The sequence below is a fragment of the Amphimedon queenslandica genome, unplaced genomic scaffold, assembly GCF_000090795.2.
Source record: "Amphimedon queenslandica unplaced genomic scaffold, v1.1 AMPQUscaffold_13143, whole genome shotgun sequence".
Lineage (NCBI taxonomy): Eukaryota > Metazoa > Porifera > Demospongiae > Haplosclerida > Niphatidae > Amphimedon > Amphimedon queenslandica.
This window is the reverse complement of record NW_003546621.1, coordinates 25,412-41,290: the sequence shown is the minus strand read 5'-3', so window position 1 is coordinate 41,290 and position 15,879 is coordinate 25,412. Positions and strand designations below refer to the sequence as shown.

The window sequence follows — 15,879 nt, the reverse complement described above, 5'->3', positions numbered from 1 at the left end:
CCCTACCACGTGTTGTCATCTGTGAAGTGTAGAACTCCTTTCATGAATTTCCTCTGTTCTAGAGGCTAGGATTAGTAAATATCAACTGATTTATTGAAGTCATAAGGTAAATGATCTGTAGATGTTCTAAGAGATATATTTAATTTTATGACTAAAAATACATGCACTGCTAGCAAATGGGTGTGATTTAGAGTCTGTATTTTAATGGTGTAGGGCCTAAAAGCAATACTGTATAGGGATTTACTGACGAATAAAAATTTTGGTAAAAACAGTAAATTTCCCCAGTTGGTGAGTTTAAATTTGACAAATAAAAGAAGTTTGTGCCTTCTTGTACACGTGGTACAAAATTTCTGACGATTATAAAATTTGTTGTTTTATTTAAAATTTTCAACTGACTCAACTCGTTAAAATAAAACCTTTGTCAATAAAACCTTTGTCTATACAGTAATGTGTTGACCTGTAGAAAATATTTTTTATTGTAATCCAACAATAGGGAACCAGTAGTGGTTCATCCACATCCCTGCCTACTGTTGAGCTTTTTTAGTTACATCTTACAATTAATTTGTGAAATATAAATTGAATAAATTATTGTTTATTTTATTATGGGAGTTTTGACGGTTCATATTAATTGCCTGCTAGTACATAAACTAAATATAATTTAACTAGAATTTTAATTTAGATCACCTATGTAATTAGTGGTTGAACTTAATTTATGAGTGATTTAGAGCTAATCTTTTTATGTTTTTTTCTTGTAATATTTTTCTTAGAAATGATATCTTAAACTTAATGGCTATTTCTATCTGAAGTGGACTACTGAAATGTAAGTTTTAATCATTAGAAAGTTCTATCATTTCATTTGTTCGTTTTGTCTATTTGATTTTGAGTTTTTAAACATTTATCCTATTGATAATAAATTTGCCTATACATGTAGAAAGGGTCTCCCAAATCATAGCAACATTAACTGTTTACGTACATGTACTGTACATCATTTAAAATTCTGATGTATTGATAGTTATGCAAATTACATGTATATTTGCTAACAGTAATTGTTTGTAAGTCCTTGTATTAGTGTTGATGTACAGTAAATATGAATATGTACACAGTTTCCTACAAAGCATGCTACACTTTAAGTGAGCTAAACAGCATGAGCTTTATGAGCTGACAAGCAGGCACAGTACATGGCTTTGGAGCAGCGTAACAGTTTATAAAACTCAATTTTGATCAAACTTTCTACATGTAACATTAAGAATAATGTTTGTTACAGAAAAAAATATAAAATTGAGAATTCTCTGCTAGTAATTTTTAGTGAAGTTTCCTGTACTACATATTCTACATGTATATGAGTACAGAGACTTTGGCCCGATTTTTTGGTAACTTTAAAAATTCATAAAAAATGCAATTATGATCGTAATGAGCTCAAATGCATAATAACATGTATGTGTATCAGAAAAATTTTTAAAATTGAGATTTGTCTCCTAGTCTTTTTTGGCAAAATTTGCCAAAAATCCTGTACTAGTACAGGGTCTTTGGCCCGATTTTTGAGTAAGTTTTTAAAATTTATAAAAAATTCACTTTTGATTGGAATCAGCTCAAACTTGCTACAGAATGTAAGAACATGTATATGTACAGGTGTCAAGAAAAAAAACGAAGAATTCTCTTCTAGTCCTTTTTTGTGAAATTTGGTCAAGGACAGGGTGTTTAGCATGATTTTGGAATAACTTTAAAATTTGTAAAAAAATCAATTTTTATTAAAATAATGTAAATTTTTTTCTAGCAATTAATTTTTTGAAAGAACCTGCATGAGCACTATGCCAAAATCTTGTGGGAAACCCTGCTTCCACAATTACTTTAGTACATGTCACTTCTTTTATTTGTGTTAATGTTTCATAATTATTTTATACAATGTATGTACTGTACATGTCATGGCGTCATACTGTAAGCGTAAGGTTTATACATACCATATAGTGCTTTAATTTGACAGAGTTTTATTTTGGCAATTGGCGGTTTGCAAGCAGAATCACAAATATTAAAACCACCAATCATTAATTTGCATGCTCAGTATTGCACGTGTACACAAAAATTGCCAAATTAAAAACCGCCAATTAGAATTTTATTGCAAAAACGCCAAAATAAAGCACTATACAGTATTACATGTATGTTGTTTTGTAATGGTTGTTTTAGCTGAAGAATTGAATGCATTGTATTATTTACTGTATATCTCTTAACCTTGAAGTACATGACCATGACATGTTTTTTTTATATGTCAACTATAAAATGAGTATTGAAGTGTCCTTGCATGCCAAGTATACTATATGCTTGTAGTATCGATAGTAAAAAGCTGGATATCACCTTGTCTGCCTCTTGACCACTTTCTCAAGGGTAATAGACATTATAACCCCAAGACATGTTATAACTTGGTTTTCGCCTGTTAGGTGCATATGATGTTTGGATACCTTAATATCTGATATGCATGTACTTGTATAGGGTGGTTATGGTTGTTACAAATAGGGCTTCATAGGAGTGAGTTGCTTTTTGGGAAGTATTAGTTGCCATAGGTAGGAATTTCTTAGAACTAAGCTAAGTACACCAAAATTTAACATGTGTAGTAGTACAACTGACTTCCAGTGAAAACCATCAAACACTTAGTAATCTGATGCATTGCTTGTAAATTTCCTGTTATGTACATGTAGATCACTTTTAGAGCTTGCTGCTTTATATTATTCACAGTGTAATCTTTTAAGCTTATGATGAAACAGCTACATTAATCAATTGTTAATTACAATGGGTAATGAGTCTAGGAAAAACAATGCAACATAATTGTGCATTACTGTATCATGTACATGTATCTGTTCAGTATGTCCAAGGCAAACATCTACTGTCATTCTGTGCAACACTGGTTACTATTACACAATTTGTTTCCACAATGCAAATGAATGCTACAGACTCTATTGAAGTGTATGTACTGCTTTAAACAGTGCCACTATGACACATTGTTGTGATTCATAACTACTCTATAAGCATCAATACAAATAGAATCTATTGCGTCATTACAGCTTTACTATTCAGCATGGTCATTATTCGAATCTGTTCAGTATGTTCAACCCAAATAGAGACTACAACATCTATAGAAATACAATACATTGTAGATCATCTGTAAATAGTAGTTTGTTCAATGCATGATGTAGCCAATACCTTTTATTACTAGTATTATATTAATGATTAGGTCATGAGTGATACATGTATAAATTGGCTCTCCACTTTCCTAGCATTGTAATTATTTCAATATTTATTTTAATTATGGAATATGTCATGTTACTATTATGAGTATCACAAATTAATTTGTTTGGCTAATAAAGGCCTACTATCATTTGTGTTTTGTCATTTTGATTTATTGTTATAATGCAAGACACATAGTGCTCATTGACCTGTTTTGTATTCCAATCTCATGTGATATTATTATTTTAACTTACGAGCTACAGTTCAGGTGTCTTTATAAAATTTCTTTTTATACAATGTACTTTAGGTCAAAGTCTTCTGGAATGCTGTTTACACTTCACATCAGTTTAATAAAGGTATGTACAATGTAGACTATTAATTTGTTGAAATTGCAAGTGCCATATACATGTACATGTTCACCAATGTCATTTGTGTTAACACAAGAATAGCTTGTATTAAGTTATAGCACTCCTGTTTGTCAATCCTCTATTTGTGTTATGTGTGTAAATCAGGCAATAGACCACAATAATACATATATATTTTACCTGTCAAGGCCTCAAGGGGCCATCAGTATTAGGATGCATTAATAGTCCATAGATATACAAGGTAGCATATTTCCCTCAAACTGGTGGATAGTGTGCATGATTCTCCAAGTATTTATATTCTCCCTTTATTGTCCATTTTAGTGTGCATTGACTGTTTTTGCCATTTGATTATCATGTTGTAGTGAACTAATCAGTGTTAAATTACTTTTTAAGGTGTTATTGAATTTTCTGTACACTGTTGCATGTACATGTACATGTACATGTATGTGTGTGGCTGGAAATAGTTTTGATAAGATTTTATGGCCTGCCTCTCTCTTTCCTGTTTTTACACTTGTTATAGTTTGTGTAGTTGCTTGTAAGGGTGCCATGATTAGGAAGTAATTATCTTCAAATTGTATGTAATAGACCAATCAGTATAGGACTATACACTTATTATGCTTTATTAGTCTTTGTCAGTAGGTGTCTTTTAGGCCTTTGTAGCAATGCCTTTAACAATTATAGAACTTTCAACTAGTTCACAGTTCACCGACACACACACATGTAGCTCACCCATTTCATTGGCTTTTCAGGAAGTTTAGTATTCATTGGCTCTCAGTGCTGTGTTCATTCTTGAAATGTGTTGTATATACTGTGTTGAATTACTCCTACAAATCTACATGCATGGCTGTTGGTTCATAAATTACTCATGTAAAGTTATTGGTTTTTTGGTTTGTTAATTTGTGGTTGGACTACATGTAATTACTTTTAGTTGTTGGTTCATTAGTTTAGAATATCGGGCTGGTCTCTGTCTGAAATCTGTCTGATCTCTGTCTCAGTCAAAGAATGATAACAGCAGCGCTATCTCTATATGTATGAGTAGGCAGCTTACTATAATTGGTAATGGAATGATGATTATAAAACAGGGCTCACATCTGTTCAAGTGTTATGGATGTCTCAAAAATTATAATGTACAGGGAATTATTTTTTTACATCTTACTAGTATGGCCATATTGGCCATTAACTGGAATGCTCACATTGCTTAAAGCATAGCAAGAATTTGCACCTTTAAGACTAACTCCTATAATGAAATCATGTATCCATTTTAGAGCCATAGGTTTATGCCTAATATAGAAGACATCGTTCTAGACAGAATTGCATTGCTCTATAAGTGTACTCCAATTTTATCCTTGCATGACTATATACAAATATTTGCAGCAATAACTTTTAATGTGACAAACATAGATTTATTATACATGTACCGTAAATGTTCAAATAAAGGCCAGGCCGGGCTTGAATAAATGCCTGGTACTAAGAATCTCCAAGTATAGATACACATATTTTAGTCAATATAAGTCCCATAATCTTTGGAGTGTCTCAAATGGCCTAACTTGTTAAGCTGAGTGCATTGAACGTGGATGTCAGGGTTCAAATCCCAGTTTTACTTTTTCTTATTTTATTTTACACATTTTTTTGTCCTGGAAAGAAATAAACGCCCGGGCTTTTATTTGAACATTTACGGTACTTGTACATGTGTATTTTATCAATCAATTGAGGACAGAATTGCTTAATTTTGGTTGTAATAGTCATTGTTCTTTATTTTTCAGGAAATTTCAGTATTCATTTGTCTATTTAGGTTGTTAAAAACTGAGATGACTGCCAAACTCCCTGAACTGCTACGTGACCTGTAAATCTAATCTATAAAATGTAAATAACCATTACCGTAATTTCTCTAAAAATTCAGCACTCTAATTTTGAAAATAAATAATTATTTGGAAGAAATAGTACCTAAAGTAGTCTAAATATTTGTCACAAAAATATCCTTCCAACGTGTTCTAATTTCGTCAGGATTCTCTATATTCATCTTCAATGGCAATAGAGTGGCAGGTAAGCAGTGACTTGGCAGACTTTAATGACGCACTCACGCACCACCATGTTGCCTCTAAATTCGTCAAAAATAACTATTTTGGCTTAATTATTTCCGTTTAACGTCTAAAATTTTGTTCTCAAAATTACCTGTCCCAAAACAGTGATGACGAATTTTTGAGAAATTACGGTACTTAGAAAACGAGTATGTCTTTAACTTTTAGATGTGATGATTTTGATGAATTATTGTGTGTCAAATCACTACATTTACATATAAGTACCACATTTTTATTCACATCATTGTTAAATTTAATTATTTTTTAAATGTAAATAATCAAGTCAGTTGCTCATTGTTCAAGATATTTGTCCACTAAGTTCCTATACAAAGTACATAGTGTACATAGTAAATATAAAATCATGTCATTGAACTAGCCTTGTGTAAGTCATCAATTGGAATAAGTAAGTCTCTCAGTCATGCCTGTTTGTCTGTCTGCATGTACGTCACCCCTATTTATGCATAATGCGGTAGATATTATCTATTAGCCATGCATAATGAATTCAGTCATTCTTCAATTTTTATTGTAAATGGGAGTGGTCCCTTTAAGTCAGAATCAGCTCAAACTTTCAAATTATTATTTATTTTGTATTTTTAATTTGTTATTTTTTATTTGCTAATAATGGGTTTAGCACAAAGCATGCCAACTTTTGTATGCACTTTCATATTGCATGTACATTGTATATGCTTAAGAGATTGTCATTAATTATTTGAGATTGTCAATTATTATTATGAGAGCTTATCTTATTTGACATTAATGGGCTGATATCTGTACCTCTCTTCTTCTCTGTAGTTCAAAGATTTTACTATACTGACTCATAGTACTTCTTAATTAGTAATTATAGAAGAGCCATTGGAAACGAAGCCATGAATAAGGTGAGTCTTTGTGAGTCTGAGTATATTATTATCTTTTATTAAAATACAATAGTCTGTACATTGTAAAATGTACTACACCATCTTTTTACCATATGCAATAATCCACTGAATAGCCATGGCATTTTATATACAAGCCAGTGTAATTTGTATTTTACCAAGCTTTTTGGTATACCAGTAGTAACACCTGGCTGACTTGGGGCTAGGCAAATTATGCTAGCATAATTTGGAGCATTGGATCAAAAATTTCTCGCCCCATATCCCTGACCACATAAAATTGCAATTCAATTTGGCAGATGGTACAAATACTGTTTTAATATATATATATATATATATATATATATATATATATACTGTATATATAGTGCAACACTTTAGAGTATTGTATTTTCCAGTGATTCAAAGTCTTTGGAAGTATTTTCAGATTCTGGCATTATTGCAATTATAACAGATGCATGTACATGTAACTTGATAGTCCATACTTGAGTAAAGCTTAAAATATGGGCATTAAATGAGCATAATTGGATTCATTTCAAAGCATAATAGGATGGGGAGGGAGAGTTTACATTACATGCATATGACTATAAAAACTGGTACACCCCTTTCACACCAGAATAAAAGAATAGTACATTTAATATACTGTATTATGCATAGCTTCAATATGTACCTGTTGCTACATATTGTAATTAGTATAAGGTTGCTCAGTGAATGAATTATGTTTAAGAAAGCTCATCTACCTATAATACTTTGTTATTACTTTTGAATATGTGACCATAATTGACAAAAGGGACCTTATGGCGGGTAGTGAAATTTCTCTTTCTAGCCTAAAAAATCCAACTTCCTGAGCCCCATTTATCATAAAATTACTCCACAGGATGCAAAAAGTTACCATGAAACTTTTAGAAACAATGATTGTCTAACAAAGCACTCACAGGTTGATATTTTCAATTATAACGATCAATTTTAAAATCCGCCATAAGGGCCCTTTTGTCAATTATGGTCACATATAGTTTTTGTAACTTAGCCCATTGTCACTGCTCTACATTAATTACTGTATTCAACTCTTGTGTTTACCTATAAGCATAAATTTACGTGATTGAACATTATAATGTGCTGCTCTAGCACTGCTATTTTTGATTCCCTGCTATGCTCATTTTAAAAATATGCATGTTTTGATTGTACTATTACATGTAGCATGTAGTGTCAAGTCAACTGTAGAAAACATTTATGTAGTTTTAGGTGTTGTACTCTTGCCCCTCAACCTTTTCTGAATGGTATATACACCCTCCGGACAAATACATATCAGATATCTGATACATAATTCATTAGGTGTCTGTAGGAGTGTATTAGGCCTGTAACACCCTCTCAACAGGTATAGATATCTGATAGGTGTATATATTATGAGAGGGTGTTTCCTATGTAGATAAGTTTTTGTTATCAGTAGTGTATAGTTACTTTTTAGGGGTGTTAGGTCAGGTGGTGCTAGGAAGTTTCTTGGAATAATACATTACTGTCTGTGCATATTGAATTTATCATTATTTTATATCATTTGGAACTAATTTGGTATTGTTAGAAAATGTTATTTTATGTCAGCATTGAACTTCTTGTTGCAATTTATGCCACATACTATAAACTTATGTAGCAATTGCTCATGCAGTTGTTGGTTTAGTTGGGCTGTGCTTGAGTTGAAATAACGGTGCCTATAAGCTATACATACTATAACACACTACCTATCAGAGGGTATACATCCATAGATAGTAGAGTACAGCACTAGGTGATGTGTACCAGTAATTATCAATGATACATGTAGGAACACCTTTAAGAAGGCATATGTACAAAACATGTATCATTGTAATATCTAATATATATATTATTTGGTATGCTTTAAGATTTCACTAGTGTTATAACATTAAAATACCAAACTAAATTTGATAGCCTTGCAAAACACACATCTCAATCTTTAGTTTTGTTGTTGTCAAAACCCTTGATTTATTATTATAATCGACCAAAGGTTTGGCACAATACCAGGCTCAGCATGGCTGAGAGGAAAAAGTGCTCAGCTTAATAACTTTTTTCTGTATCTAGGTCATATAAAATTTCCCAAGGTTCCATTCTTGAGTGAAGTTAATACATCTGCAGATTTTTAGGACAAGTTTAATTCATTTTGCATACATTTTAGCTGTTCTCCTATGTGTATTTTTATGTTGTCATTAATTTTTTTTAATTTAAGAGAATCTAAATATGTGAATGCATAAATGTAGTAGTTATATTTAAGCAAGATTTAAGTCATCCACTAAGTTCCTATCAAAAAATAACATTTGTAATGTAGAATTATGTCATTATAATCATCTTAACTAACTTTGTGTAACTCGTCAAATGCTCTACTTGCATGCCGTTTGACATTTTCACCAGCTTTTCTGAAATATTCACTTGCCACCTCAAAATATTCTATATGGCCTTTTTCTTTACCACTCTGGTATCCATATTCTCCAGCAAGTGCACTATACACTAGTTAATTTTATACAGTTAATTATAGCATTACCTGTCAAGGGGTGTATCAGTATCAGGACACATCAACAGTCCATAAATGTAGCTCAGTATTTCTCTCATACTGGTGGAGGGTGTGTATGACTCTCCAAGTATTGCATGACATATCCTCCCACTGCTGCTACTAACATTGCAATGATATATCTATAAGCGTAGAATAAAATAATGTTTGTATAATTTATCCATGCATACTGGTGTAAGAAAGCGTATTTCAGGTTGGATGAAGGGATATTTTTTGGGAAATTCAACACTCAGAGCAAATACTCCTACACATGGACACTTAGTTTAATGCTGTATAAAAGAACTAACCTCCTGAATAAGCACTTTCATCTGGGGCAGACATTAACACTTTCCATTTTTCATAGCTACAATTTGTCAATAAATTATAAGGCACTTATATTAAGATTATACCTTGTTTGACTTGGATAAACTGTTATACTATGATGAGGATTATGCATGAACTCTCTAAGTTCTCTTATTATTCTTCGTTGGTGTGAATTACTTGGTGTTTCTTTTAACTTATCTATGTGGCTTTCAGTAACAATAGTAAAACATCATTACTTCAATAAATAATGAAGTACCTTTTCATTGATTGTGTCTTTACTTTGTAAAATGATTCAATGTAGGTTGATTTAAAGCTAGTCTCTGTCTCATATGGATAACGGTTGATATTTTGCAACACACTTAAATCAGTCTGTATATAAGTAAATTATCCCTTCACTTATGATTTTCTTGCTTACTGGGTATTGTCTAGGCACCCTTTCCCTCAGTGAGAGCATTGCATCTAATTCAAAGTATCTGAGTGCTTCCTGCATTGTTTTAGGAAGAACACATACACCTCCTGTATGATGGGTTTAGTGACTTTAAAAATTACATATTGTATTTAAAACCTGTTGCATGAGAGAATGCCTTTTGTTCTTTATTATCTTCAGGAAAAGTCAACAAAATAGTATCTACAATTACATTAGCTTCCTGTATAATTATATAAATTATACAGATTTAGAATGATAATGATTAATAATTTTCTTTACCTTTGCAGATGACAATACAGTGTTATACATAGTTTTGGATCTGTTGTATCCATTTGTTAAACACATTATTCTCCTATATTAAATTAGTTTCAATTAATAATAATCATAATAAAGTTCACCTTTTGCAGTTGAACTGTTTAAGTTGCTGAATGGTATTAACAACAGCAGCTGTAAAATCCATGGAACACTTTCATATCAATGTCATTTAAGGTAGTCTGAGCCAGTATTTATTTATGATTATAAATTTGTTTATGCATGTACCTCAAATTCTTCAGTGTTAAATCTATTTGTGACTTTTAGTTTTACAATGGTTTCTGACCCAAATATAGTTAGTCCCAGAGCAAGATGCAAGCTTGTATGCTTGAGATTGTGTTGCAAAACTGTAACACAATTGTTTAGCAGCATCAATCACTTTTCATGTCTCCAATTCTATATTTTTTGCTTTATATGAAAAGTTCAATAATACTTACATACTTACTCTTTGAAAATTGTGTTTCTCATAGAACTACGTTGATCCAATAATATCTGTAACACAGCCATAATATTACTGATCTACATGTACATATGTTTATTTACGACAACTGCTTCTTCTGTTTCCCACTGTATGCTTTTCTCAGGTGAAATGACAACTGATTTTCTATGGTAATTTTTATTTATTTTATTAATGACAGAAAATGTATATACTTCACCTTATTTTATCATAGTTTAGAATGACATGACTATCTTTTTTGATTACTTTTTTTATATCAGAAGTAACTTGCAATTCAAGGCCTGAGCTAACAAATTTATTGTGCATAGTTAATATAAGCTTATTTGTTATAATCTAACTTTCCAATTTTCTCAAGTTCTGCTTTATGTATTACTTGTTGGTAGTTGCGTTCAGCATCAGCACATGCATTGTAGAATACTGCTTTATGTTTTTTGTCTGTACTTTTTGTTGAGCCAGGAAAATAGATTAGATGTGCTATAAAATTCTCATGTAATAGTTAATACATGGGGCGGCGTGTTATATTAGATTTATCCACACGAGCTTCCGGTCAAGTCGCTAAAATAGCACATGAGGCCGAAGGCCGAGTGCGCTACTTTTAGTGATGAGACCGGAAGCGAGTGCAGATAAATCTGATAGAACACGATGCCACATGTATTAATTGTTTTAGTGTATAGTTCCAGCAAAGATTGCACATGCTCTGCTATCACTGATATCACACTGCTGCACATCAAATAAATGAGTGTGCTATTTATAATATCACACTGCAGTATTGGTGGGAGTGTTCTGTGGGTTTTATCACAACTGTTAGGCCTTTGATCTTTGCTGCAACTATACATTAAATAATAATAATATAGACTTTTTAGTTGTTAACCTTCACTATTGTATGTTAAACATTCGTCTCCATACAATCCTTGAGGATTGAGTATATGTAACTCTGATAATGAGTGTAGCATGTCATACCACTTAAAAAACACATCCACCTTTCTACAAACTCTTAAAAATATAAAAGTTATAACTTATGAATTTATATATTGTACATGTATATAACTCACTTTGGTGGTTTGACATATTTTGGTGGATTTGTCCATACACATACTTTTTTATCTGTTTCCCATGGAAAATACATCAGAAGCTTAGCAGTTTCAACATCATCCTTTAACTGTTCTTTTGTAAGCCTTCCAAACTGTTCGAAGTTGTTATCACCTACAATTATTAGAGTACTTTGTTATAGGCCATTTGATACGATGTTTACTTTCAATTTTTGCTAGGATGTTTTCTTTATCAAAGGGACCTTGTGTCATATCTACATCTACACGAACTGGTTGATGTATTCTTGTTCCTGATAAAGGGCAAACTAAGGAGCAGTGCTGTGTTTCTGTGCATGTTTCTTCAATATCCTATGAAGTTATGATGATAGTATCAATTAAATTTCCTTCCATGCTCTGTACTAGGCATGTATTCTTACATGTGATTTATGTATGAACATAGAAAGAATGTAGTCTGAATATTCAAAAATTTGATCCCTACTTACTGTTAAAATTGCAAAAATGTTCTATAATTAAATTCACAATACCTGTAGCAAAAGTGTCAAGAATCGTTTTGAAAAGCAAATAGAAACCCTCAATTAATGCAGTCTATTATATTTGAAAAACAAATGCATTATTTGATGGTAAATAAAACTTACCCAGCCAGATATTGTGAGGAATGAAAATTCTTTCAGATTCTGTAATGCATAGACCAGAGGAGGGAAATCAGTGAATGTCATTAAGAAAGACTGGAATCTTTCAAAGTCATATTCTTTATTATGGGGTTTAGGTGAACACTATAATTATACTGATCCATAATAACTAATTCATGAAAAAACTTACAATAAATTTAAGAATCGAAAAGAATTTTGTGATTCCTTTTTTTGTTTGGGGTACCAAAAAATTATAAGTTTGGCAGCCATAATGGATAGAGAGAGGCTTCAAAACAATTTCAAATGGGCTTCGCAGTATAACCCTAATGTGATCTTGATCTTTCAGCTCTGTAAATGCTGTCACTTGCTCATGAAAATATCCTCGCCTGTAGTTATACAATCCAAAAACACACTTGTACTATTGTCTATACCTCACATAAAGTGACATAAATGGTACAGGTATGCCAGTAACACTGTAGACTTTTTGTGCAATGTCTTCTGGTGAATCACAGTATGCATTAACTGAGAAGGATCCATGGAAAGGAGTTTCAATTATTAAAGTTTCCTGACCTATTTACATTTTTATGTGTAATGAATCATGGTTTGCACATGTCTTACCAACACAGTGATCTAGTTCAGGTAATGAGACAAATTCCCTCATTCGTGGTTGCTTTTTTAACCTTCTTAATACATAGAATAAATCACCATCCTCCAATTTCCAAGAAATTATGATACCTAGCACATAAAAGTAGATTTTAAAATAATTTTTACTAGATTTACTTTGTCCAGTTATTTCATTATTTTGTAATGGATATCCATGACTTGAATATAGCTCAATCACTTCTTCTTGTGGAATTTTATTTTCACTACATATCATACTTGTAATTTCATCCAGCTTCATTAATGGTTTTATTTTGACAAGATTCATTTCAGCTATATCATTTGCAAAAAGATCAGAATTGCAAAAGATGTATCTTATATATATTTCAGTGTCTTGATCAAATTCGTCTTCTATGGTCGGTTCGGGGTGAAGGCCAAGGCAAACATGCTTCCACAGTCTTCTTTTAGTTAAATCATTAGCATCTAAATCTGTATTTAGCAATAACATCAAAGCACAGGTTTATCTTAACACATACCATACCATCAAGGTCTTGTTTTTCTAAATACTCAAAATCGGCGATTTTTTTAAAACCCTTTTTCCAAAAATGAGGGACTATTTTAGTTTCCAAATCTATCTCATCTACACCAGAGTTACAAAGGTATTTCTGCAACACTTCCATAATAATAGATAGCTCATAATAGATAGCTCATAATAGATAGCTCATGCTACGACTATGAAAGGCAAGTTAGATCTAGCGCTAATTAATACTTTAAGAGATGCCTACGTAGCTATCACCGTACTACAAACCATATATAATCTATGTACAAACCATATATAATCTATGTACAAACCATAGATTATATGCTATCACGTGCATGTGAGCGCGCGCGCCGCCGGCGTTGCGCGGCATTGATCCGCATTCGGTTGTCCCTAAAAAGCGGACCGGACCGGACCAACGGACCCGAAAAGACTAATTTACGGACCGAGCGACGGACCCGATACAAACTAATTTATTGACCCGACCAAGGGACCCGAAAAGACTAAAGTACGGACTCCGCGTTGATGACCACGGACCTGACCGACCTAGAGCATAGATATCTATGCTAGCATCAGTATTTATGATGCTAGCAAACTCCATGATGGCCTAGACAACATACATAACTTCAGTGACAAATATAATTTTTATCTATGGAGATAGATCTACTATCAGTTGAGTCATAATACAATGCAGTGAGGCCGTAGTTTATTGATAAAGTCTGTAATATCAACTTAAATTAATTTTATACTTGTTCAAAACTAATAATAATATTATATCTAGTAGACTATGATAATCAATTGTTACATTTATGCATCAGCAATTTATGTATTAATTAATTTATTTAAACTTTACAGTGACCGGCAATGAGAATGAGAGTTAAGAGGCTAGATAAAAGAAACACCAAAGGCCTGACCAAGGAAACATGGCCAGCCAGAAAGAAAAAGAAGAAAGATGAGAGAAGGAAGGAAAAGAAACAAAAAAATAAGAAAAAGTAAAAATACAATCAATATTAAAACGGTAGTTATGGTGATAATAATATTGATAATTAACTGAATCTAATGCAAAATAAATCAACATAAATAATAATACTGGAACTGATCCCAAAAGTAGTTCTTGTTAATATTATGTAGCAAAAATTTTAATAAATCTTTATAGCAATGATGTTAGTGAGAATCAGCTAGTGAATAATACCAAGCCTTGGAGTAAGCTTAACTACTAAAATGGATAAATAAGTTATTTATTAGCAGAATAAAATTATGAGTAGAATAAATAAATTATTAAATAAATATACCAGTCTAAACAGAAGTTTACAAAAAAATACCACCCAGTGGTATCACTCAGTAGCATATTGTCAGAGGAGAGCTTAAGGGGTTAGTACTGACGGTAACTGAACAGTTATAATATCTTTTGACTGTGGTAGATATAACTACCAAAGTTTTTGTACTATTGTTACTTAAATTTTTTAATAATTTATATGAATTAAAGGTGTAAATTCTTGAATGTAATCATAACAAGCCTGGGCCATATTTCAGTGGCATTCATCTTAATTGCATGCCACGTACATTTCATACAATGCATGTTATATTATCAAGTATAAACCTAAATTTTAAAAATTTTCCCTGCATAAAATGATCAACAACAATAATTCAGTGTAGCTAACAACATCAGTAGCCATTGAAAATTTAAGCAGTTGCCGGCAATTATCATTACATATCTAATTTGTAACCGTTACTCCACTGAATTCAGAACAAGATTTGCTTCCCACACTAGGCTGTAAAGTGACACAAATAAGTATCATTAGTGAGATATTAAAATTTACTCCACCATTTGTAGAGTCACTGCACAACATCAATTAACTCAGTAGCTACCATGCTCAGGCTGTATACAGTTGCTTCATAAATAAATTCTTTAAATTTGCAATATCTGAAGGTTTGGGCTTATATCTAAGCGAGAAGCAGGGTTTAAGTAAGAGTAAATCTTGACCTTAGCAGTTAGCATAAGCATTAGCTATAATATTTAGCAGTGAGCAAAGTGGTCCGTAAAATAGAGATGTCGCGGACCATTCGGGTCCGTAAAACAGACTTGTCGCCGACCATAGTCCGTTGGTCCGGTCCGGTCCGTTTTTTAGGGACGGCCCCAGCATAGATACTATATATACCAAGTGGATACAAAACAGGATGCGCCTATGCTCTTTTCGCCGGATGTGACGTTTATCCTAGCTACACTTAGCAACCAAAATGGTGGCAAAATCAATAATTATAAAAAACTTCATAAAAATCTATATTTCTTCTGAAAAGAGTCAATACAAGAAACAACAGACAATTTATCTTCATTGGTTTCATATTCATACCCTATTTGATGATCAAAAAAATAATATTATAATAATAGTTTTATCATTCTAATATGGTATATCACAATGACATTAAGTAACTTTTTTTGAAGAAACATAGCTTTAAAATAATT

General features: G+C 32.1%; 2 protein-coding genes and 1 long non-coding RNA gene across 4 annotated transcripts; 1 reads left to right on the top strand and 2 right to left on the bottom strand.

The window, feature by feature from the left end:
* Positions 1 to 5: 5 nt before the first annotated feature.
* Positions 6 to 8,779, top strand: LOC109584964 (uncharacterized). Its single transcript, XR_002186246.1, has 5 exons — positions 6 to 106; positions 768 to 820; positions 3,524 to 3,572; positions 6,452 to 6,534; positions 8,617 to 8,779. It is a non-coding gene; the product is annotated as an uncharacterized LOC109584964 (long non-coding RNA).
* Positions 8,780 to 8,817: 38 nt separating this feature from the next.
* On the bottom strand, positions 8,818 to 10,290 carry LOC109584955 (uncharacterized). The gene is made up of 11 exons (XM_020000863.1): positions 10,229 to 10,290; positions 10,110 to 10,182; positions 9,969 to 10,050; positions 9,819 to 9,919; positions 9,660 to 9,772; positions 9,490 to 9,609; positions 9,388 to 9,443; positions 9,271 to 9,344; positions 9,074 to 9,222; positions 8,891 to 9,032; positions 8,818 to 8,832 (listed from the first exon to the last, which is right to left on the bottom strand). The coding sequence occupies exons 1-11, from the start codon at positions 10,288 to 10,290 to the stop codon at positions 8,818 to 8,820; spliced, it is 987 nt and encodes a 328-aa protein (XP_019856422.1).
* Positions 10,291 to 10,312: 22 nt separating this feature from the next.
* Positions 10,313 to 13,644, bottom strand: LOC109584963 (uncharacterized). 2 transcript variants are annotated; one of them, XM_020000870.1, is made up of 17 exons: positions 13,419 to 13,644; positions 13,058 to 13,366; positions 12,896 to 13,012; positions 12,709 to 12,847; positions 12,468 to 12,663; positions 12,284 to 12,421; positions 12,173 to 12,233; positions 12,065 to 12,129; positions 11,852 to 11,996; positions 11,652 to 11,802; positions 11,471 to 11,592; positions 10,938 to 11,073; positions 10,799 to 10,885; positions 10,686 to 10,746; positions 10,588 to 10,634; positions 10,371 to 10,538; positions 10,313 to 10,324 (listed from the first exon to the last, which is right to left on the bottom strand). In XM_020000870.1, exons 1-16 carry the CDS (start codon positions 13,555 to 13,557, stop codon positions 10,514 to 10,516), a joined length of 1,938 nt encoding a protein of 645 aa, XP_019856429.1. In that variant the 5' UTR covers positions 13,558 to 13,644; the 3' UTR covers positions 10,313 to 10,324; positions 10,371 to 10,513. The 2 variants fall into 2 exon arrangements, with proteins under 2 accessions (XP_019856429.1, XP_019856430.1); XM_020000871.1 differs by lacking the exons at positions 10,313 to 10,324; positions 10,371 to 10,538; positions 10,588 to 10,634; ... (1 more) ...; positions 10,799 to 10,885; positions 10,938 to 11,073 and adding an exon at positions 11,261 to 11,427.
* Between the last annotated feature and the right edge of the window lie 2,235 nt (positions 13,645 to 15,879).